Raw genomic sequence first — 24,680 nt, 5'->3', positions numbered from 1 at the left:
GATGATTTGCAGCAGCTTGTATTGTGTGATTTAACAAGCGGTATGTATGTATTGGAATCCTACTCAAAGTGCATATGATGGCTGGAGTGTCCCATTATCTAAATTGTGTTATTGTCACAATATGAATTAATAATAAGAAAGGAGAAACTATTCTTCATGTTTAATTTTCTTTGTGAAGTAAAATGACACTAAATGTTCTGCAGTTAAAACATTAAAAAAGCTTGGGGTTTTTTTTGTTTGCAAAAAGCTGCTAAGCTGCCACTATTCCAGTAGGTGGCAGTGTACACTATTAAACGGTAGGCATATAACGTTACGGTAAATGCACCGATGACTTCCTTGGTGTGACTTCAGTAGGCCACTGAGTCAGAGCTGAGCTTGTTTATATAAAAGAGTGTGTGGCATTTAACGTTTCAGAGTTTGAGTTGTATTGAAAAGCAAGCTATTATTTAAACACAGTTTGAAGATATAAGCGTATCTGATGTTGGTTATCCTTCCAAATCGAATTGAGTGACAACAGACCTACAAATATTAATCATTCATGTCTGGGACATTTAAAAACATGTGGTATTTAAAACATATAGGAATGTACTTTTTTAAGCCCAGATCCCCCTTTTTAAATTTTGTTTTGAGAACCTTTAGTTCTTCTTACCATACCTAAGAGTAAGAACAGTGAGACAGTTTACTTGTCTTGTAGGAGTTGACACTTGCTAGTTGCATCAGGGCTATAACTTCTATGGCACAGGAGGGGCAGCTGACCCAGGTGCAAAGGTGAGGAGCGCACTTAAGCAACCCAGGGGTGATTTCCCTGTTCCCCATTCTTCCAGAAGCAGATGTGACATCAGGAGGAGGAGGAGGACCTCCGACCCTGCTGCAGGCATCAAGAGCCCTAGTTATGGTTCTGAGTTGCATATACTTATTTCCAATGAGTCTGTTCTAGCATATAGTAAAAATCCTGTATATTAAAGAAGGTGCAAATGAAACACAATTACATATATTGCAAGGGGTGTAGCTACAGCCAACTCTGTCTGGTAATTACCTGTAAGCAGGGAAATCTGACATTTTCTCTGCAGCCCCCTCAGTTTCTGTTCTTTACTGTGCATGCATAGATGTGGATTATAGCATAATCACCAGCATATTGTTGCCTGGGCTGACTAGGCCGTGGAGGTTATATCAGTTCTTCCACAAAACTTTCATTCATGCTTCCTGGTGCGCCACTGCTTAATGAGCCAGTTATATGACAGTTCTCTAAACTCCCCAGTAGGCTCACTTACACTATGGAGGATCCATAGCACGTTGTACTGTAAACTTTGTGCCATTAAGAGGCGACGTGCCAGGATATAACTTGGTATCTTGTTGCTTAACAATAAGAACAGTGGCCATCCTCTACCTGGGTCCTTAACAATGAGTAGGCCATCCAGATCTTTACACCACCAGGGATACTTGCAGCCTTGACAACCCAACTGTCATGCTCAAGGAAGGCAAGGGAGTAGATGGAGATGAGTAGCAGTAGGAGTCCAAATTATTGATAAAATTAAATAATGGAGAATGAAATGTCCAATTACTCTTCTAGTTCTAAAAAAGTAAAGCATCTATTGAAACTTTTTGCACTTGTGCAAATATGCCAGTTTTAAAGTACATGTACTACTGTATTAAACAGATATTTGCTTAGTAACATCACCCATGAGGAGTAACTGCATTTCAAGACTCCAAGACTTTCTTAGATTCTTAATCAAGTGACATCACTTTTCATAATTGTTCTTCAAAACTTACTAAGAAAAGTTTTTTTGTGAAGGAAACAAGTTTGTCACAGTGAATTAGCCAAGGCTGCTTAAATACCATTAAGAGTTTTTTTTTTCTTCTTCTTGTATTGAAACACATATATACTTAGTAACATCACCCATGAGGTGTAACTTCATTTCATTGTTAAAACAGATTTCAGATGGCTGGGAAGAAAATGTTGACGACATCTGGGATAATTCACAAAATATAATAATATGGTGGCTTCCTAGTGAATCCTTGGTGTCATCCTTGGATAAAAGATTGCTGAAAAATGCTACATAATGCTAAAATAGAAGATCCGTGTAAGTGAATGTAAGAAAAACAAAACATACAATTATATATTAATACAAAGGCTATAAAACATTTATATGTTCAGAGCTATATTAACAAAATGCATTACATTTCATATTAGTTTCTCTTTAAACACAGAACAGAAAAAAGTGGGTTTCAATTTTGGAAGCCTCACCCCTTTTTTGATGTCATCAACCTGACCTCATATGCAAGTGAATGCATCTTCACTGACTGTAGCTCTTCACTTACAAATGATGTCTGGTCGATGACATCACGGAGGAAATGATAGAAAATATTCTGCTGACGTAAACACTTGCTGGCACAATGTACAGATGGTTCACACTGGTTCTCAGTGCAAGGGAGACAAAATTGGTATTAACAGTTAACAAAGGTTTTGTACAGCAGTATACATATATATATATGTATGTATGTATATATATATATATATATATATATATATATATATATATATACACAGTTTTGTAATCTTTTCCTTGTATGTCTTTGTGTATATGTGTACGAGCGTGTGTGTTTTGTGCTGTGTGTGTCTGTTTCGATCTGTGTGTGTCTTTATATGTGATATGCCTTCAAAAAGGCATGTTTTTTTTTCTTTTTTTTTTTAAGAAAAGCAGAACATACAGGGCTATAAATGATTGAATAAACATTAATATTTTAGAGCTTCTCGATCCAAGGAGAAATGTAATTGCCTTTTGGAGTCACAAACATAGAAACATAGACATTGACGGCAGATGAGAACATTTTAGCCCATCTAGGATGCCCAACCTCTGAATACTTTCCTTAGTCCCTGGCCTAATCTTATATCTAGCCTTATGCCTATCCCATGCTTGCTCAAACGCCTTCACTGTATTAACATCTACCACTTCTGCTGGAAGGCTATTCCTTACTTTTTAACCATTGCCCCTCTAGCTTAAGACTATGTCCTCTGTTGTGGTAGTATTTCTACAAGGGATTTTTTGTGGCAAAATCCTGAAAAATAGCATAATTTGGTTGGTTTTGGATCAAAAGGAGGAAGGATAGGTAGAAAGCTTGAACTTGATCGACCTGGGTCTTTTTTTAACCTTAATTACTCTGCTACTATGGGACATATGTGCATCTGTGTACCTCTGGCATGATGCGTTGATATGGGTAGGTGAAGAAGAGCAACACATGTTTATTTTCCTAGAGATCATAAACAGCACGTAACATTCCTGATTCCACGGTACGTTGCAGTATTTTTGTAATTTTTACATTCCAATAATTAGTGCAATATTTTTGTTACATGCTAGTCCCCCTTTGTATATGCCAGACAAGTTATTTTCTGAATTTATCTCAATAATAGAACTGACAGATTTACATTCATTAACCTAACCAGATATCCATTCCAGGTAACTAGTACATTTAATACATATCAATGTGTAAGCATGGGTTCTTCCACAGTAAAGATTTCTTTGCTTGGAAAGAGGCTTAGAATTCTATATATATATATATATGCTACTCAAAGAGATGAATCCCACTCATAGCGCCACATTCATGACATGAACACACTGAGCGGAAGAGAACCTACATTATTATGACTCAGACAGAACAAGATGCTGTTGAAGTGCATTTTAATTGCCTTGTCATATTAATCCCGGCAGATCTGTGCAATACTTATTCTGCAATACACTGATAAAGTTTGCATCACACGGAAATCACTTCCTTTGAATAATGTTTTTATATCAGGAATTCTTTTCTCTGGAATTAACACCGTCTAGATTTTTGAAACTTTCTGCTGTCAAAGGTGCCAAGATTGATAAAACAGGTGTCACTTGGGGTATTTTTTTTAAGAAAATGACAAAAACTGCCAAGATTTGTTTAGATTTTAATTAAAGAGCCAAATTTCAAACAAAAGGTTCATGGGGCTGAGATTATTAGAATGGTTTCCATAAGGAACTTTCACTGGGCATGCAACACTCATAGGTGCCTTACACTCGGAACGGAGGATCTTCGCCTGAAATGACAGATATGTCCCACTGTAACCCTCATGCATGCACCAACATTTGGAGAGCTTCCATGACATTCTAACAATATGGCGTAAGAGGGAAATCAGTCTTAAGACTTTCAGGGAGAATCAAGAAACTTGTTTGAATAATAAATGTTCCAGTAACAATGTTTTGTTTAATATAGGTCTCTTTATGCCTTTAAGCCACTAGATGTCTAAAAAGAACCCTCTAAATTAACCTCTAGCACAGAATGGCTGGACACAAATACCCGATCTGACGTTCCAAGATAGCTGGGCAACCGATCTTTTCATACTCTCTACATAGGGCAGGAGGAGGGCTAACTTCCCTGAGTGGACAGTTGTCCGAGGTCCAGCAAGCATCATGCACAAACACTATGGCCGTGTGTCAAGAAACAAGTACAGCAAGGAAAGAGATAAGAAAGAACCAAGGAGAAAGAGCACTTGCACGAGGACATAGAAGAACAACTCCCATCACACTATTAACAACGTAGTGCTTTTGCTATTTGATTAAAGACTTAAGAAAAAAGAGGAAATAATGTCATATGACTTCGGTACAGCAGCACCTGGGCCTACTAAGTATGACCCCTGCTAGGAAGCCAATAAATCATCTTTCCTTGTGCTGGAACTTGGGTACTGATGTGAAATATAGATAAATGACAGCTACAGTTAACTAGCCAAACTCCACACTCAGGCTGTATGTTGTAAATGCAAGAAGAGGCAATCCACTTGCTCGCCGCGTCGATCACTTGGTCACCAGATGTGTTAGCTCTGAACCAAGTGACTTATCACTTTTTTTAAATGTTCTTCAAAACGTACTAAGAAAAGTTACTTTGCGAAGGAAACAAGCCTGTCGTTGTTAATTAGTCAGGTGAGCCGGCTGCTTAAATGCCATTAAGAATACACTGGGGTTTTTTTTTTCTTGTATTGAGAATTATGCATGAGAATGCAAGGATGATTTATATTCTGGTCTTGAGAAAACAGAGAGCAATTTATGAGAGCTACCTGTGACATAATATTCCCTAGGCTTCAATCAGAATGCAAAAAGAAGACCTATACAAAGAAAAGGGATCTTGGCGGCATGTTTACAAGCGGATAATGAGAGGAGATCTAAGACGTGAGTTACGAAAAGCTAATGGACCCTTGGTGGTTTTTAATACATTGGTTCTCTTGTTCTCCTGGCAAACAAGCTCACTCTTGCCTTGTAATATAAAAATAGTATTCTCCAAATAAACGAGAGACCACAATGTGGTTATGTGGGGCGACAGAATATGTTTTCACAGATGAGCACAATTCTGCATATATTTGTTCTTCAAGTGGCTTTAAAAAAAGTCTTGAGGGATTTTTGGTGTAACGGGTCTCTTACAGACCATACATTGTCACATCACTCCCGTGACAACACGTAAATTCATACTTGCGCTCATAAGGGACAGGGACATCGCAATTATCTGACTGCCCCTATCCACTATCCCTACTATCTACTGTATTATTTGAGGGAAAGAAGCAAATGCATAGAGGTTATTCTGCTAAATCCCTCCATACATTTGCAGGGGTTAGACGGACAAATGCATTCCCCTATGATATGCATTCTATGCATCCTTACGATGGCTGGAGTGTCCCTTTAAACTAAATTAAATTCAGGCAGGAAATGCTAGTTGCATTATTTCAGTAACTATTAAATTGTACCTCAATATCCCTTTGAAGATTTGTTTAATTTAGTATAATTATTGTGTACTTTTTTGATATGCAGGCAGATTGTTTGCAGGAACAGACCAACATTAGCATTTTACCTACAGAGATCAAAAGAACATTACTATTTTTGATGTTGGTTTCATAGCAACAGCTGCGGTTCAGTGACGGATCAACGCAAGTGACAGCAAGTCGCTTGCACCTTGACAATACCTTACTTATTAAAACATTCTCTGGGAAACAGATCAGCATTTTCCTATTTAATATTCCGTTTTAAATTGGTAAACATGTCTGCCCATGTAAATAAGATATTTCGAAATATTCTAGTTCACCTTAGGCATCTTTAACAAGATGTAACTACTCTTGAAAACTCCCAAAATGCTGTAAATCCTTAAATCGTTATATACTATAGATGGTGAATGTCCACTGTGCTTATTTTGAATCTGATGTTGTTTAGAAAGTACACCATTTTTGAAAAAAAAGTCCTTTTAATGTGATGTAACGCAACATTTTGGTGGTAATTAGCACCACTCATTCCTGCTTGATACCGGATACCGGTAAATTTCATGATGGGCTGCTTGCCCTGTAGCTGGTCTCCGACTTTCGCTGCCAAACATCTCTGAGGTTGCTAGCCATGGGGTCAAATAACTTAAAGGGACACTGCCTTGAACAAGGAAGAAAGTAAACACCTCAGGGAGAAGCTGCAGCTCCTCACCCTCTCCATGGTCTGACATTTTGCACCACTGAAGTGTCAGGAAAGCTCTCTCACTAAAAATCTCATTAGACCCCCGCCCCAAAGCATTCACAAAGCCATCGCTGGAGCAAATGCTAAATACTCCGCTGGTGAAAAGGTAAATATGAAACAGTGTAAATAAAATTTGGAAATATAAATATGCACAAGGAAGAGACAACGGTGCTGCAAATTACAATTACAATAATTAATAAATTATAATTACCAAATACACCAAACTTTCCAGCAGAGGGAATCCTTTCCTCTATTCACGTTACAGAGCTTTAGCACCATAAGAAAGAAGATTCTCTTTTTTATTGTGTGTCAAGTGGCAGCACCGAGACCCAGCTGGAGTGCAGAAGAACTGATTTGCCACCATTTACTTTCCTGTTTTACCGTTACTGTTTTTGAGAAGAGAAAGTAGCCCCCCACAATACAGTCCGTTATCTCTAAGTGCTCACCCTCATTGATGCTTACAACTGCTTTATAATGATTGACTGTAGCTGAGAAAAGACACTCTGATATTAATGTACAGATCTTTCTTAATCATACCTTTCTGTCTCAGTGCCTTCACACAATCTCCCCTGATTGGAGGACGAGAAAGAGGCTGTCCCCAGGGTGCATGCTGTGGCTCCACCACTTTGCGGAAGTAGTCCAAGAAGCTAGAATTTTGCAGACGGTTTTGTAGAGCAAGAGAGTTGCAGAAACACTTCCATTTCTCTGCAAATTCGTCTCCAATATTCTGTCCTCTTGGAGTACTTCTGCAAGAAGACGGAACCACTGCACGCACCATGGGGGCAGCCTCTCCCCTGTTCCTCCAGTCGAGGTAGAGGGTGTGCATGGAGGCTCCACACTTTTGCAGAAGTGCTATGGGAGGCCTGTTAACAGAGCTGATACCGGAGAGAAGCAAATGGAGAAAGAAGAATGAAGAACAAGATGAGGCAAGAGAGGAAATAAAGCTGCGGAAAAGGAAACAGGGCCACAGAAGCAGTCAAGGGAGAATGTAGGGAGACATTGAGAGAAAGCGTATGAATGATAGTGTGGGGTCCCTCATACAAATCAGAATGTACATGTCTGGTATCAGGTGTGGATCCCTTGTCACTATTAGGCCCTGGGCCAATGCCATTTTTAACCCTCCCTGGTTACATTATGACAAGAATGATCTAGTCTTCTTTTTTACAAAAGAAATTGATATCTATCATGATATTTACAGGTCCGCTCTCAATTACTATGGTATGTCTTTCTCCCATGAAATCAAGCATAACAAGCAATACAAAATTATTCCAATTGAAACAATATAAATGATTATTCACTAATTTAGCAGAATTGTTCACTCTTCAAATACAAATCACACGTAATTGATTTCTTTACTTGGAAAGATGTTTTTTTTTCTAGGTACAGAGCTGTTCTTACAACACTATTAGTTTATGAGATGAAAGGCTAGCCATTCGTTTAGAAAGAAGGTCACATGCATATCAGCTTCACTCAGCCTGAACATTCATTTCAATAGCCGAGCGTTATTACATAAGCCTGATCAGTCAGAAACTCCAGGTTTTCGCAAATTGCAGGGAATACAAATGCAAATTACTTTATCATTTTCAAATGGTTTGGATTTCACTCTGTGGGTAATTGCCCTGTGAAATCAAGAAAAGGTTAGTGCAGCTTCCTGTAGTTAATCATACCATCAGCACATATAGAAAGCACCAGATGTGTACAGAAAACCATCAACCACACATTCCCGGGATTGTGTTACCGATAGCGCTATAAGACAAAGCTATAAGTAAAATGGATCTGAACCTGTTACTTCCATCTTTCAGCAAAATCTGAAAATGATGACCTACTCTGGAAATGGATCAATTTGTATATGAGGGTAGACTCATTATCACAATTTGTTTGCAGACTGCAAGCTTCAGTCTTTGGTGTGTAACGCATATCATAATTTTCAAATCTGATTAAAAACTTAGTATATCTGTATTTCTGGTGATGCTTAAGTGCCATTGTTGAAGACAAATTGTTGGCCAGTGTATGTGACCGAATTCCAAAGTTCTGCCAATTTGCTCCAAAGCAAGTGTATAATTTGCCCCAGTGCAAGCAGGGCCGGCCCTATAATGGGGCAGACTGGGGCAATTGCCCCAGACGGCACTTTAGAAGGGGCGGCACTTTGCCGCCCCAAGCGTTTTTTTTTTTGAAGCGGAGGAGAGAGGGGCACCGAGTAGTTTTCGCTTACCCGCTCGGCGCCCCTCTCTCTCTCTCCTCTGCGGCGAGTCTCCCTGTTCGGTCCCGGTGCCGGCTTGTAATGCAGAGCGCCGGAAGTGACGTCAATTTCCGGCGCTCAGCATTACAAGCCGGCACCGTGGCAGAGCAGGGAGACTCGCCGCAGGACTGTTTAAAGGTAAGTACCGGGGGGGGGATCGTAGATTATGGCGTCGGCGAAGTTTAAAATGCCCCCCCCGACGTTGGCGCGGGGGGGGCGGCGTTTTAAACTTCGCCCCAGGCGGCGTTAAGTCTTCGGCCGGCCCTGAGTGCAAGTGTATTATTTTCAGCTCATTATATACATTAACAGTAAAGTTCCAATAAGGAAAATAGGGAAAATTCATTTGCCATGGACAGCCTTTCTCTTCATTCACATTAAATGGATCTAACCCTAGCTATGAATGCCAAGTGTTTTTTTTTTGTGTTGTTCTTATTATTAAATACTGTGCAAAGAATTCCATCGATGCAGAGATATATAGACACATTCATACAATTTAATTGAATTTCTGAAAAATACATAGCCCTTAGTTTATAAATCCAGTTGCAATCATGTTTGTCGGCAAATGAATTTTTCCCTTGGTTTTGTGCTTTAGGGAAAGAGGGGAAAAAAAGGACAGACGACATAGTATGTAACGCTATGATAGCTTTAAGGCTGAAAGCTACAGGAAGCAATTATGGAGAAGCGTTACTCATATAACACCACATTGCTAAACGTATTATCTGGTGTGAACCAAATATTGGTCGATGTGGACAGATCTGCAAGTTGATCTCCCATGACTCACCCCAGTGCTATTTTTTTCAGTATCATGAAAGAACTGAACAGCAGAGATAGCAGTAAGCATAGCTTGGACATAACAAAGAAATATTTCCTATATTTTTTATCTTTTTTTATAAGAAACAACAAAAAATGTTTAGTTTTTTTTTTTACACTGAAATCACTGCAAATGAAAGTTTGAAGGTGTAATGACACAGTTAATCGGGATAATGGGAGACTATTTTTGGCAAAGTAAGGTTTAGGTGGAGGATAAGAGAAGCCTTAACCAGTTCGCTAACAAGTCTTCCATAAGAAACAAATTCTCGGTGAGTTTTATAAACGACTGCAGGCATGAAATGTATAATAATTTATAATTAATTACATTTCTGCGTCCATTGATAAGATGAACAAAGCGGCTTAGCGCACTTAATTATTGGAAACAAATGGTATCAGCAGAGCAGTAGAAGCTGTGTGCTACAAACTCGGTTTCTTAAGCCTCAAACCCTACTATGCATTAGTATTTGAGGGGCTTCACAGTGAAAGGAGTAATGTCCTAATTGAATGATAGAAGCATTCTGTTAGACGCCTTGTAATGTCCCATTCCTGAAAACATATTACACTCAGGTTCCAGCATTGCCAACATAAATATATTATAAACAAAAAACTAAATGCAGATTTGTTCAAGTAGAGCATTCCATAAATTTCCAACAGCTATAGGAATATTTTATCCAAATAAGGTGGCAATGGAAGTGGAGAAAAGGAGCATGTCATTTGAAGAACATAGGGGTCAATCTCAAAGTTATTCAATAATAAGATCTGAATTGTTGGATGATGGACAGTCATGGAGAGCTTTTTAACTAAAGGCTCAGAATTCTACAAGATACAGTTAACAGGTAAAAGAATTGACAGAAGTGGAGAAGAATTGGATGAGATGTAGGTCAGAGTAAAGCAGGAAAGAGTGCAGCAGCCAAGATACAAACGAATCCATAATTCACCTAATATTCTCAATAAAATCCTCCAACTTGCCCGTAATAATAATATCATGTATTATTGCATATGTATTTTAATTTAAGAAGCAACCAACAATTAGCATATCTTAATGTGCACATCGCCAAGGATCAATGATACAGATATGTAAAATAAAACATAAAGGGTGAAAATACCCAAATATAATTACATGTAGTACTGCAAATGTGCAATCTGTAATTTTTCTATCAACTTATACCTCATCTTCCATACTTCTTACGCTAAACTGATGAATCAGTTCTTTCACATGGTTACGGCTTTTGGAATTTGCCTCCCAAAAAACGACAATTACATTTTAGTACAGACTGTGAATGTCATAGAAAAACTAAAATCATAGCCTACACAAAATAACAATGTGACATTGCAGTCGCGCCTTTGATAATGTCCACGGGCATTTCTGATTTTTAGCAGGGTCAGATGGGATAGACAAACCAGTTCCTTTTAGGGACAGCCTTGACAAGAGATGTAACCCTAAGCCCAAAGTTTGCTCCGTTGTCTTAATGTAGCAGTGACCTCATATGCACTCAAAATTCATCTACTGATAATTCTTATAGTTCAAAAGAGGTGAAAATAAAGAACCCTTTAACGTCAGGGCTCGGTACACACTTCTGGAAGGCCAATCAAGGGTTAATCAAAGTCAAAAATGCTTCTTTCAGAGAAAGAATAACAACACTGACCAGAGAATGCACCGGATTGCTATTACTACATTTACTGTGAAGCATATAGGTATGACCGACCATATTTGCACACAAGTACTTAAAAAAGAATAAAGACCTTTTAACGATGAACAGATTGTTTAAAGGGGAAAATAATAAAAATAGATATGCTAATTATACAGTAGGTTGGAAAATCCTGTATGGAAAACATTGTGGGAGTACATGTAGACAATAGATTTCACAGCTGTGTGCAATTTCAGAAAGCAGTTCCAGGGGCTACCACACTTTTGTGTTATAAACATATTAAATATACATAGAAACACACACACACATTATATATATATATATATATATATATATATATATATACCAATGAATATATGTATATATAAATCTATAAATCTATATATATATATATATATATATATATATATATATATATATATATATATATTGTGTATAGTCCAGGTTGAACGACACATTTAGAACTTATTTAGTTCTAAATTGTTTGCCTCGGTGCTTCCAATGACTGGCAATGCAAAGAAAAAAATAGAATAGCCACACTCTCAGGTCTTTGTAGAAAAATATACATTTTATTTAGGTACATAAAAGTCAAGGTTTCAGCTCCAAACATATTATAATAATGTGCTGAGAAAGGCTGTATAGCTGAAACGTTGACTTTTATTTACCTAAATAAAATATGTATTTTTTCTATGAATACCTGGGAGTGCTCCTATCCTATTTTTTTTCTTTGTATATTGCTTGAGGTATTAAGTCTGCTAATTTGTGATCTATTTTTAATTTTCCTACCAAGCATTTTTATGTAAATCTATTAAAAGTTAAGCCTTATATTCTTCTCGCAGAGGTTCTGACTTTGCAAGCTTGGGTACTGATAAGGGCAACAAAATCGCTGAAAGCAAAGGAGGATTATAGCTACGAGAGGACGTTTTTCAAATGAGGCTCCTTTATTCTAGAGGGAATGCCTGTGATTACCTTCTATGAGTATATTATAGGTCAATACTAAGAACCTTTAAGGAATTTCTTATGCATAATTTACATATCATTTAGGGGCATCTTTTAATGTTTGCTTCATCTAAAAAAAAAAAACTTATCATAATAATGGTAGGAAACCCAGGCATACAGGGTTAAAATCCCAAGTAACTTTTATTATAGTGCTAGTATACTATAAAATTTATTTTATTCTTAACTTTGCTGACTATTTGGTCAGCAAGTATCGATACATGTAGATGTGTTTGAATTGAGGATTTTTCCCCCCAAATTGCAAGGAGTTAAACAAAACAGCTAGCATAGGGTGAATGCAGTCTCTGACCCTTCTCACCTTGAACAAGTCAATTAAATCCTTATGACTGCAATGTTCGATAGCACACTGGGATTCCCTTAATAATTCTTTCATCCATGCATACAGTGGGTGTGAAAAACTAGCAGATCAAATTAGCACGGAATCATTTCTTCTGGGAATGAATGCTTCATGTTTATTTTATGGAGATATTGGCAATTTCCCAGCGATTGTATGGCAGTTTAATAGCAACATTTGAGTTCGGATTCTGGATGTGTCAGTGGCTTGTTTATTCAAACTAATGTTAACTGTGTCACCGAAAGACAATCACACGTTCATATCAAACGCGTTGATGGCTGCGTTATTATCGCAAAATATTAAGCACTTCTTGGCATTTTCTGCTGAAATATTCCCTTGGTTTACCGGTGTTGACAGCATTTATACAACACGTCCTCACCACTGTCTGTGGTTTTCTTCCAGCTCCGCATGGACAATCAGAAATGTAATACTGAATATTGAGCATTGAAAGATATGCGGCTAACTACTCTGTAATATAGAAAATTTTGGTATATAGACTAACCTCAAGATTTGAAAGTGGCATTGCAATTACATTACTATCCCTTACTTACACACATTCTGCAGTGCTGTTATTCTGCAATGGATTACTGAGGAAGGAGACGCTGAGTTCTTCCTTACAGACTAGTAGGTCATAGGGGTTTTAGACAGAGAATCTTAGATGACAATGTAGGACTTAGCACCAGGCACCCAAGATTCGGAGGGGGGCGTCCTGCTATGGAAAATTCTTTCTAGGGAGACAAATGACGTTAGACACTGGGTCACTATACAAGGGGTAGACCACCCTACTGGGACCACAATCTCCTCATTTCCCATCTTTCCAAGATCTCACAACGTGTGGTGCGCATGAGTGTATCACAGGGCTCTACAGCCCCAAATCTTTAGATTTAACAGGAATCTTCTTCTAATAAAACAATTTATACCAGCAGCAAATTTCCCATGGTTCTTTGTGTGAAACAGTTACTCACACGGGCAACTGTTTTAATTTTTTTGAGAAAATAAAAATACCAAAGAAATTTCTAAGGAAAGTATTAAGTTTTGTTTTGGATAGATTCTTTATCTTTTTGAGCCAAAGTTTCACATACATATAAAAAAAAGAGTTCTGTGGCATCATTATGAATAATGCAGCAACGAGTGAAAGACAAGAAAACAAATTAACTGGAAGAAAAATAGCATGAGACGAATGAAGTCTTGTGGAATGCAAGAAAAATCCATATGTGTCAGCTTTTTACATAGAAATTACCGATCAAAACGTTTCAAAGAATATGATCAATTAATATATTTTTCCAAAGGACTCTTATCAAGCAGATCAGCACACTTTATGTTATTCCTTTTTCACGGTTACATCACACGCACAACCTTGATCATAGTGCCTTTGAACAATGTTAATCAAACAAAGGCTGGCTTAACACTGAAACATGACTTCAAATAAAGTTCTGTATCTTTCAGATGTCACATTAGCAGTATTGGTAAAGACACAAAAGTTTTTGCCGACTGACAAATTTTAACCTTTGTTTTTCATAAAGAAATCAGTGTAGCTGCAGAGTAGTTCGTGATCATTTTATGTGCAAATGTTATTACTTTAACTAGATCACTGGCAGGAGGGATGCTGCGCTTTGAAGAGCATTGGGATGCTGGGTTTCATCACATTTGCACCCCATGCAAAACTATCTAGCACTGATTACCCCTTAGCTGGTGATCCTTTGGAATAAAATCTACAATCGTGGTCTTCACAGCGGCTTAATGCCTTGGAAGATTTAACAGGCTTTGTAAATTTGATTTCTTTACCCTCAAAAATAGGCACCTATAAGGGCATATGTTGACCTTACACACCTATTGACAAGGTCCAAAAATATGAGCCAGGGCAGCTTTTATCTCATAGGACACGATTTAGAGCCAATTGATGGTGTCTTACGCATTTCTGGCTAATTCAGGTAATCAATAGTTAGACAAAAAATATACAAAAATAGGGGGAGCATACACCTTGAAATGCATAAAAGGCATATATATATATATATTTAGATTTCCGGGTTGCTGCTAGAATAATAATTACAAATTAGTACATAAAACAAAGCAAGAATTCAGCCAGCGAATACCATTCAAAAAATACTAAGGCATAAATATTGGGAATTCCATCACACTAAATGGCCATATATTGCTTAGCCTGCCACTAAGCCACATTCAATAGTTAGACAATCACAACTGGTGATGCAGAGATGTTTACCCCCAAAAATAATGAAAAAATAATGAAAGACTTCCTTTACTGCATTTAAAAAATGAAAATAATAATGATTTTTGTGTCCTTTTTATGTCCAGTATAGGTTTTACAGAGAGAATGAACAGCTATGTCATTAAATATTTTGACAGGAGATGCTAAAATCATATACTGTAGTGATATATTTTAATTTTGACCCCACTGGTCCAAACAGATAACTTCTGGTATGAATGAAGCAACACGCAGCTGCTATCCTGATTCCTAACTATAAATGTCAAGAAGCTCTCCTTCATTGAGGTAATAAAAGAATGATACAGTTATAGTAGGCAACTGTGTCTGATTTTTATATGCCATTTTACCAGTAACAGTTTAGATTATTTGTTGGCAATTTCAACGCAATCACTTTACACCTGATCCATGATAAACAGAATCACTTCAGCGATATTGCTCTCTGTGGTCATTTAGTAACACATTTTAATAACTGTCATGCAAACATACACATTAAATTACCGGCAGGAAACATAATAACGGATACATTTCAAGTGGCTTCGCCTAGAAGAATTACTCCGTTCAATGTCGCACCAGAGAAATTTGAGCAGTTTACATTCTGGTGTGGAAGCTTTCCATGTATCTTAATGGTCATTATTCATTTTATCCCCGATAACCCACTCATCATCAATCTCTTTTCTCTCTTTTCTTATAAATGCCCAGTGAGCTAAATGAAGATCTTGGGTGGCCTTGTGTAATGTTTAGCTGCTGGAGACACTTGCCAGTGTTGGTCCTTCATAATGAACGGTGAAGAGAGTTGAAACCACAACTCTCCTGTCAATTCTCCCTTTAGTGAATAGACATCTATCCCATTTAATCTTTTTTTTGCACTCACTCCATAGTCACTCCTGTTGGTAATCATGGCGAAAAGAATTTAGCTATAATTTCTGTCCCTAGGCTACACATTAAAACATTAAATAATATGTTTTTATAAACACATCTGTGATCAATGTAAAATTTTGGAATTTACCTGTAATGGACCTTTTTACCCAGATATTTGTGGGTTGTGGGCATACTTTAAAAGGATAGATTATTAATCATTACAGCTTTCAACTAAATTTTTTTTAATTATTTCATTTAATTTGGAGCTTTTCCTGCTATAGAGATCTTGCAGTAACGTCTTCCACAAATGCATTCTACTTATAATGACCGAACAGTAGTAGCACCATCATTATTCATGAAATACTGTATTGCAGGGGCGTCCAACATGCGGCCCGCGGGCCAAATGCGGCCCGCGAGACCTCGAGGTGCGGCCCGCGTAAGATCGGCAGCCAGGGCAACCGATCTTACGCGAGCCGCACCTCAAGCCCTGCTACTTACTTGTGGGAGGGTCTTCTGGACTGCACAGAGGAAGCGGAGTTCACGTGACATCCTACTTCCTCTGTGCTTTAGCAGAGAAGGCAGAGGGAGGCCGCGTCCCCTGCTGAAGTCTGTGAGCGGCATCGAGGAGCTGCAGAGCAGGTAAGGGGGTGGGGAGGGTGTTTGAATGATTGAGGGAATGAATCTGTGAATGAATTATTATATGAATAAATGAGTGTGTGTGTGATAGCATGGATGTGTAAGTGCTGGAACCTAGGCATGATGGGACTGTGATTGCTGTTAGCAATAACACTCCTATCATGCCAAGTCAGCCAGTACATGCTGAAACCTGGCCAGCTGCCCCCTTGTGTATTGATGCTGCCAGCAGTATGGGGTCTGCACTTACAGCCACCCTAACAGCTAACAGCAATCACAGTCCCATCATGCCTAGGTTCCAGCATTTACTGGATGGATGTGTAAGTGCTGGAACCTAGGCATGATGGGACTGTGACTACTGTTAGCAATCACACTCCTATCATGCCAAGTCAGCCAGTACATGCTGAAACCTAGCTAGCTGCCCCCCTTGTGTAGTGATGCTGCCAGCAGTATGGGGTCTGCACATCACTTACAGCCACCCTGTACCAGCATGTACTGGCTGACTTGGCATGATAGGAGTGTGATTGCTAACAGCAATCACAGCGAGCACAGTCCCATCATGCCTAGGTACCAGCATTTACTGGTTGCCTGGGTATGATAGGAGTGTGATTGTTGTTAGCATGCCAAGTCATATTGCTAATTTTGTCCAATTGTGTGTTACCTACTTTTATTAAAAATGTGAGTTTTTATTATTATTTTTAAAGGTGGGGGTCATTTTCGGTTTTGGCTAAGTGAACACTGAATGTTTTGGTCCAGAATTTTCATTTTAGTTCATCCCTAGAATAAATCTAGGGAATCCTGAATTTGTAGTGGTAAAACTTTCTAGGCCCAGAAATCAGTGAGAGGAAGAGTAAAGGTTTTGTGTCATTTTACTTTATTTTAATCTGCATATTTTATTAAAGGCCATATTTTTTGTCACAGTGAAAAATGCGTGCGGCCCGCGCACGTATACAATTCTGATGAAGTGGCCCACTGCAGAAAAAACTTGGACACCCCTGCTGTATTGTATATCATTTTACCATGTTTGAGCTCCCTGTACTTCTATTTCATAACACATCTTGATAAAAAATAAAAGCCTGAAGGATTTCCTTCCAAAAAGTTTTAAATTCCCTAACTTTCTTTAACAGAACCTAAAAAAAAACCCCTTGTTTGTTACTTTTTGCGTTGTTTTTAACAGGGCAGATCACGCTTAATTGTCCGTGTTACAAAACTTGCATATATAATAAGAGTCTAACTGTGAATAGAATAATTATTGTTAACATGTCAACTTGTTTGAACACCCCAACATCCGCATGAAAAATGGGCTATTTTTGAATTATGTATGCATCATTCAGTATTTCTACATGCGAAGGCAACATCTGCGTCATTTCATTTTGTTTATTCACGTAACAGTGAGGTGTAGGTAGGTTGAGATGTGATCAAAAATCTTATTTTACAGCATTATAACAGGCAAACTCTGATGCCATTATAATAAAGTTAATACAAGGAGTTCATCGTTCAAGGAAGGAAGAGCTTTATTTTACAAAACAAATTTGAGATGCTCACCAAGAACGGACAGCTGCTTCATAGTCAGTCCTACGGTACATCCCCACTTGGGAGCATCTCAGGTTTTAGCGTTAGAAGAAAGAGCTTTAGCTGGAACCTGTTCTCATTTGTTTTCGATACACACATACATGTACTTCCTAGGCATTCCGTTAATAATATGTTCAGTATTGAAAAGAAATGGCCACACAATATGTGCCGCATGGAATCCTACAAAGTAACAGCTATGTGTTGCAGGTCCCTTAATGTTTACTTTGCTTAATGTATTAATATTAAAATATTAAGGTGTCAGGGAAATAAGCAATACAGTGACTAGACCATTGAGAACATGACTCAATCGGAAAATATTCAGAAATCCACTCAGAATTTTCAGTAATAATCAAGGCACTAGTCCCTACAACAGAAAAAAGGTGAAAAGTGGAACTCAGTAATAGCAGCAATAAGATTTGGGTGTAAAAGATAAAAATATAAATACAACTATTAAAGAATGTATCATATGTACACGTCTACTCCTTGATGTATACAAATTCTTTACTGCAAGCACAGGCAGGGTCAGACTTGGGATGATGGGGGCAGCCCTGGCACTTGATGGACGGTGGCCACCCTGTGACATAAGTGTGGGAGCTGGCTGAATATACAGTGGTGTATTTACTTTTGGGTCCACCCTAGGCCCGTCCTAGGGCAGCTCCCCAGCCGCCCACCTCTTTGTTAAGCTCTGGTGTCTCTGGTACAAGGAGATGGACACCTTTGAGAAACAGAGTATATGGAGGCTGTGTACAGCTAAGATAGCATAAATTGGGCGGTTGGGGAGATCAAAGATTGTCCTTGTAACCGATCCATTGTGCAGTGGGGGGCCTAATCTACCCCTCTCCCAGTTTTGTACCAGGGGGATTGCTGACCCTTGGACCTACTATTCTAGGCCTGACCCTAATCGGCCTAGCCCAGGATATATGTCACTGTGGATATGTGGATATGCTCATATAGCAGGCAGCCGGGTACATGGGGGGCTTTCAGCCAGTGTCCCACCAGGCATTTGCACAGTGTGCCAGATGGCCAGTCTAGGCCTGAGTACAACATTCATGGTATTCTTTTTGGAGAAGAAATTGTGACAAGTTTCCTGGGCCAACTAAGAAGCTTGAAATAATACATGTAAATGATTGACACATTTTCAATATTGCTGGAAGTGTTTAGACTGCTCCATTTTTCATTATTTATTATAATTTATATTTTTGTATTATTGCGCTGTTGCTTAAGGTTTTTTTTTTTTGTCTTGAGCCTTGGTTTATTAAGTAGCCAAGTGTATTGATCTGTGTAGAATGATTACTGAACACCCAAAGGTAGCAGACATCGCTTTATAAATTATTGCTGCTATTGAATGTATTATGTGAATGTTTTGCCAATTCATTTTTTCACCTATTTAACATCTAAAACAAAATCAATAAACTATTTGACAGCCCCGATAATATGCACACTTTTTTTCCCCCTTCACTTTATTTTCGTCTTCAATGAAGAGGTGTCTAGACCTTATCATTGAATTCAGCAATGCAAAGCAGATATACAGAAAGCATGTGGTTTGTTGCAGACAAATCTAGTTCTATACATAACACTGCGCATGTTTGTGAATTAATAAGCAATATCCCCAGTCACGTAGATATGGATGCCACTTGAATTAATGAACTGGATACATACAAAAGGAAGACAATTTGAAAATGCATATGAATTCCACTTGAATCAATAGGCTAGATACAAGGAGTAACACAGTAACAAACCAGGAATCAGTAATTCTACAACATACTACTGAGTGGCTTATACATGGAAATAAAATAGATGCCTTCAGAGGTAGCCTTTCTCAGCCAGATTCTATGAATGATACATCATTATTTCAGGGAACCAAAATCGCTCTTCCCATTCACCTGTGTAGCCACAGATTCCAGATGAATACAGTGCGTCGTCATTGTTTCTTAACAAACATTTTACATGAGAATTACTTCTGTATAAAGCCAACAAGGCCACACACTAAAATCAGCTTTCTTGGAAACACACTTGTAGTTCAGCATGTACTCCACATTGGACTTTATAGATGAGTAGGACTAAATTACTATGCCAGGTAGTAAATGAGCACACCATTGACTGTAAAGTAAGATCTACTATTGGTAAACAGCGCTCAATGCACAGAAACTGCCCTCACAAATAGGAGGGGAGGCAAATTTAGAAATGATCACCCTTTTTTCTAGTGCTTAGTACATTTGAAGCCTGATGGACTGTGATTCATTTGGGGTGGCCTGTCTCAGACAACCCTCAATAAAAAGCGTATTCATTAAAAAAAATAAACCACACATTCGCCCTATGGCTGTTGACTTTTCTGTTGTGTGCATGCATTTCATACGTGTTCTTGGCTGCACACCTTGTATGTAATGTAAAAAGTACTCACCTGTGCTGCTCTGAATGGTTCTCACTGTAGTGGTTGTGCGTGGGGGTGATGATGGCCTAAGCAACACGCTGTCATCATCTTGAGAACATCCCTTTTCAATGGCTCTTACATAGCTGTGGCTCCTCATTCGAAAGCAGCCGGGCATTGGAAGATCTAGTGCATCCACTGCCTGAGACTCAAGCTCACTAAATACAGACTCACAGACCGATTCAAACTGACCGTTCACTTCCATTTCACTAACCTGCAAGCCAAGCCAGTTTCATATAATTAATTAACAAGCAAGCCTGTTTGTATTATGTTAGATAGCAAATGTTAACATTTTAGTACATACCTACTAATTGTGCCTCTGTAGGAGGGACAGTGCCTCATTGGGACTATATGTCTTTGTTCTAAAGTCCTTCTTTTCTAGGCGCTTAAAAAACATTCCCTTTTTGTTCATTTAAATCAAACTGAACCCTTGTCATCAATGTGTTTTTCTTTCGGGATATAGTGTAGGCTAGAGGGATACCTATTTACTAACATCATAGTAGGCATGAAAATTAAAGGGAGATGTAGTGGTAAATATTTGAAAGTAGTTTCCCACTCACCTGACTGATCGTGCTCATTGCCCTCATGTAACTCTCGTTCCTCGAACGGAATTTGGGAGAGGTAAGAAGAGTTGATGGATCCAGGCTATCCATACTTCTGTTTATTGACACTTCACTTACTGCCCTCAAATAACTGTGGCTTCGAATCTGAAGTTTTGGAGAGTGTTCATTTGAGATTCTGAAATGATAAGAAATAATCAAGGTCCTCGTGTTACCATATAATCCTATGGCTGGATATATTATACGTTACTGTATATAGTATGGAACAGACTTCTTCAGTCATAGCGAATGGTGATATATGCAATGCAAGTTAATAAGCAATATATTGGGATGTACTCATAATCTTATCGCATAAAGAACAAGGGTGATTGTGTCTTTGGTTTGTTTGCGCAACATGTTCAGTGCCAGTTTACCCCCTTGTGGTATGAACCGTGGTTATACCCCTCCTCAACAAGGTCACATTTTCTGCATAGCATATGTCAACATGTATCTTTAACCAATGTTTGTTACCATTGTGACTCATTAAATCAAAATACATAGTGTAATTACTTTGAGTGAACGCTAAATAATGAATCAAATTTAAAGAGCAACAAAAATAGAACAAGGATATCTAGACGTGTCTTGCATGCATTTTCAGTCTTTGTTATATTAGGTGTTTCCTTTAGGTAGTCATCCCAGTCATTGAAACCCTCTGTATTCTGATCTCCATTGGTTTTGTAGTGTTATGTAGTACTAATAGTGCTATAAAAAGTACTGACATGTTTCCTTTATGACTTTATGGAGGGGTGCTGAGTATTTATATAATTGCCCCAGCTATCGGAATTGTTTCGTGTTTCTCCATTGATTTATAGCTCTCTACACCAATCCATGTGAAGTAAGTGGAGTTTATTCTGAAATAATTTTTATTAGTGGTGGTGTTTGGCCTAACTAGCACAGGATGATTGATTTCTATACCAATCAGTTGTGTTAGGTTCTTAATATAGAGTTCTTGGTTGGATTGAAGCATGTCACTGCTTGATTTCAGTCCAAAGGACTTGTCCAAAAGCCATTTGCCTGTTATTTAGGTAACTATTTGAGCACCATTTCTATGCATGAAGATGCTGGTGTTAGTCTCATTTGGCTTTTAGTGTGCCCTCTCACATAACTTATGGCTGTTGTCCTAGGTTGTTGATAAGAAGTTCTTATTAGGGCTCTTAGGCCACTTAAGTTCTAAGCAGGCATACAATGACAGATGAATATTTATGTACATTTCCTTGCATTTCTCCGAGTTGAGTATTTTAGTGTTCCTATTGATAGTAATCACAGTTACAAACAGATAATAAATCTGTCCCCTAAAATAAGTGGATGGACAGAAAATTGCCACCATACTTTTATTAGTAATGCTACTAATTAGCCTATATTGGTTCAAATGGCGAAATAACTGGAAATGTTTCTGTCCTGAACAGGTTTCACCACATTTCAATGAAATAGATTGTATGAAAACTAATAGAATATCTAGAGTTAAAGACCCAAGTTTTCCTTTTTTTGTGTGCTGGATTTATACTGTATCCATAATTGGTACTAAATAAGACATATTACTTATGTGCAGAGTATTACGTAAGAGTTACACCATCTTTGGTAACTGGATAACTGGTAAAAATGGCAAAACATTTGTGCTCCTCGATCCACCTATTTTTTTAAATGTGTATAACAAAAATGAAAAGAGAGAATAAGAAAGGCATGCAAAGGTAAGACAGATAAGTAGATAGATAGATAGATAGATAGATAGATAGATAGATAGATAGATAGATAGATAGCTTTATTTCTAGGCATTCACACACAAAACATCCCCTCCAGGAGTAAATACATTTTGGAAAAGATGAATTGGTTGGAATGTATCTCATCCACCTGTCTTGGTTTCCACGCAGTGAACCCCTGTAGGCGTTGGTTTTGTTATTGCAAATAATGGATCTGCAGGTTTCTGAAGCTTGGGGGCAACAAATGTAAAAACACAAAATAAAAAACACAAATTTCACTGATGGATGGTTTTAATAACAGGCTCTGGTTGAACGGGAAAGAAACGCATTATTCCTCGCAATACTAAGAGGGGCTCTTTAAACGAATTGGCCCCAAGTACAGAATAAATTGTAAAGCAAAAGGTTAGGAGAGGAATATTACACACGTTATCCCATAAGGTAAGCACATCTGGGTAACACATGTTCCAACTGCACATTCTGCACACACCAATCCTTGAAATGCTGCTCCTTAATAATACTGCCCGCACCTAGGGACATACATTAAGGGGTCTTATTACATAATATGGAAAGTGTTTATTACTGTATCAGAACATAAATAGTGGTGTTATACGTGTTAACAATGGAAAGCCTTCTTTTAGGGAGCTGTTACCCTAAACGTGTTGCTCTTTGTAAACTATAGAATCTATTATTAAGTCAATGTACTTGCTCTGAAAGCCTCATCTAAAAAGACAGAGAAATTAAGCGAGAGGAAAGGCAGTGAATCACCAGTTACAAATCGCACAAAATGCACTGATGTGCGAGTGACATAGGATCTGTTCTTAAAAGTGTTGTTTATTCTTAAAAAAGAAATAATCACTCACAAAATGACCTCATCATCGGTCAGTCTGACCAGCTTAACTTTTATATATCGGTGCTAATAGATAAAAGCCAGTCATCTTTTTTAATAGCATCTGTCTGTAACAGCATCAGCGTGGGAAAAACACAGTGGGTGGTAAAATGTGTCCCTTAACATCAATGGAGGATTCACAGGGGATGCTTATTCAATGACATCCATTCCCTGGAATTGTCTATTGCTATTTAGAATGCAGCATCTCTCTAGGCCTTCCCTGGTTACTGCGTGCTACATAACAATAACTAACCCTTTACACATCTACCCTTTAACACAATATTAACCCATTCAGTATCGTAGGAAAAAGAATAGTAATGCTTTGGGCCACAGGAAATAACCAGGACCACAACAGCTAAAATTGGACACTAGATCTCCTCTCCATCTCTGTCTCCATGCCCCAGATCAAAGTAAATTTCTAATTCTTGTTGTCTAAGAATAGTAAAATGTTTTGGCCGGCAGAAGGCGGACAATGAAAATCTCAGACCAATGCTTTCCATCCCACAGTATAGGGGTGAGGGAAATAGGGTGGCATCATTTAGATTGCCTCCCAAGTGGCTATTAGCTTATCTACATCCAGTTTAATGTTTTATACCTATATGTCACAGTAATAGGCAATAAACACCATAATTCATTATGCCACGGTGCACAATTTTTTAAGCAATTCATTGTTATCAGCCAGCCGACGAGTGAGTTTAGTTCCTCTAGTCACAAATAAATACTGTAGGTTGATTTTCTGTTCTTCCATAGTGGCTGTTTATGTTGCTGCAGTTAATCTTATTTCTGACTAGAAAGATAATATAAATACAATTAGAAGGAAAGCAATATGTCACATCAAGATAAAAAGAGCTCAGTGACAAAAACAAAGCATGCTTGCGGGCTTACCTAAAAGTATGAAAATGACACATTAGCAAAGAGAAATTATGTAGAAAATAATACCAGGCTTCCAAATGGATTGCAATGCAACCCGCTAAACCTGGAATCAGCATCTTTTAGGACTCTAAGGTATGTGATAATATTCTCAGAGGAGCTACATGTTGTTATTATCTCTTTAGTAAATATGTTTAGTGTCAGGGTTGGCGTAATCACTGGACATACAGCAGTTTCCTTCAGGGTCCTTGGATAGCTATTTATTTTTTTATTTTTTTTTGAAGCAGCCACTTTCTTTGGGCTAAAAATTAGTATAAATCGTTGGTTGGGACATTAAAAATAAGTGAATATATGCTTTGAG

General features: G+C 38.1%; 1 protein-coding gene across 2 annotated transcripts in view; it reads right to left on the bottom strand.

Annotated features, from left to right (window-relative positions):
- Positions 1-24,680, bottom strand: part of DLGAP1 (DLG associated protein 1) — a 106,194-nt gene that overhangs the window by 51,666 nt on the left and 29,848 nt on the right. For both annotated transcript variants that reach the window (XM_053468100.1, XM_053468101.1), the window contains exons 3-4: positions 20,828-21,005; positions 20,241-20,481 (exon numbers count right to left, since the gene is read on the bottom strand). In XM_053468100.1, the coding sequence (XP_053324075.1) occupies positions 20,241-20,481; positions 20,828-21,005 (419 nt within the window). The remainder of the gene's footprint in view (positions 1-20,240; positions 20,482-20,827; positions 21,006-24,680) is intronic.

The sequence above is a fragment of the Spea bombifrons genome, chromosome 5 (genome assembly GCF_027358695.1).
Source record: "Spea bombifrons isolate aSpeBom1 chromosome 5, aSpeBom1.2.pri, whole genome shotgun sequence".
NCBI classification, from domain to species: domain Eukaryota; kingdom Metazoa; phylum Chordata; class Amphibia; order Anura; family Pelobatidae; genus Spea; species Spea bombifrons.
This window is presented reverse-complemented; position numbering and strand designations above follow the sequence as displayed.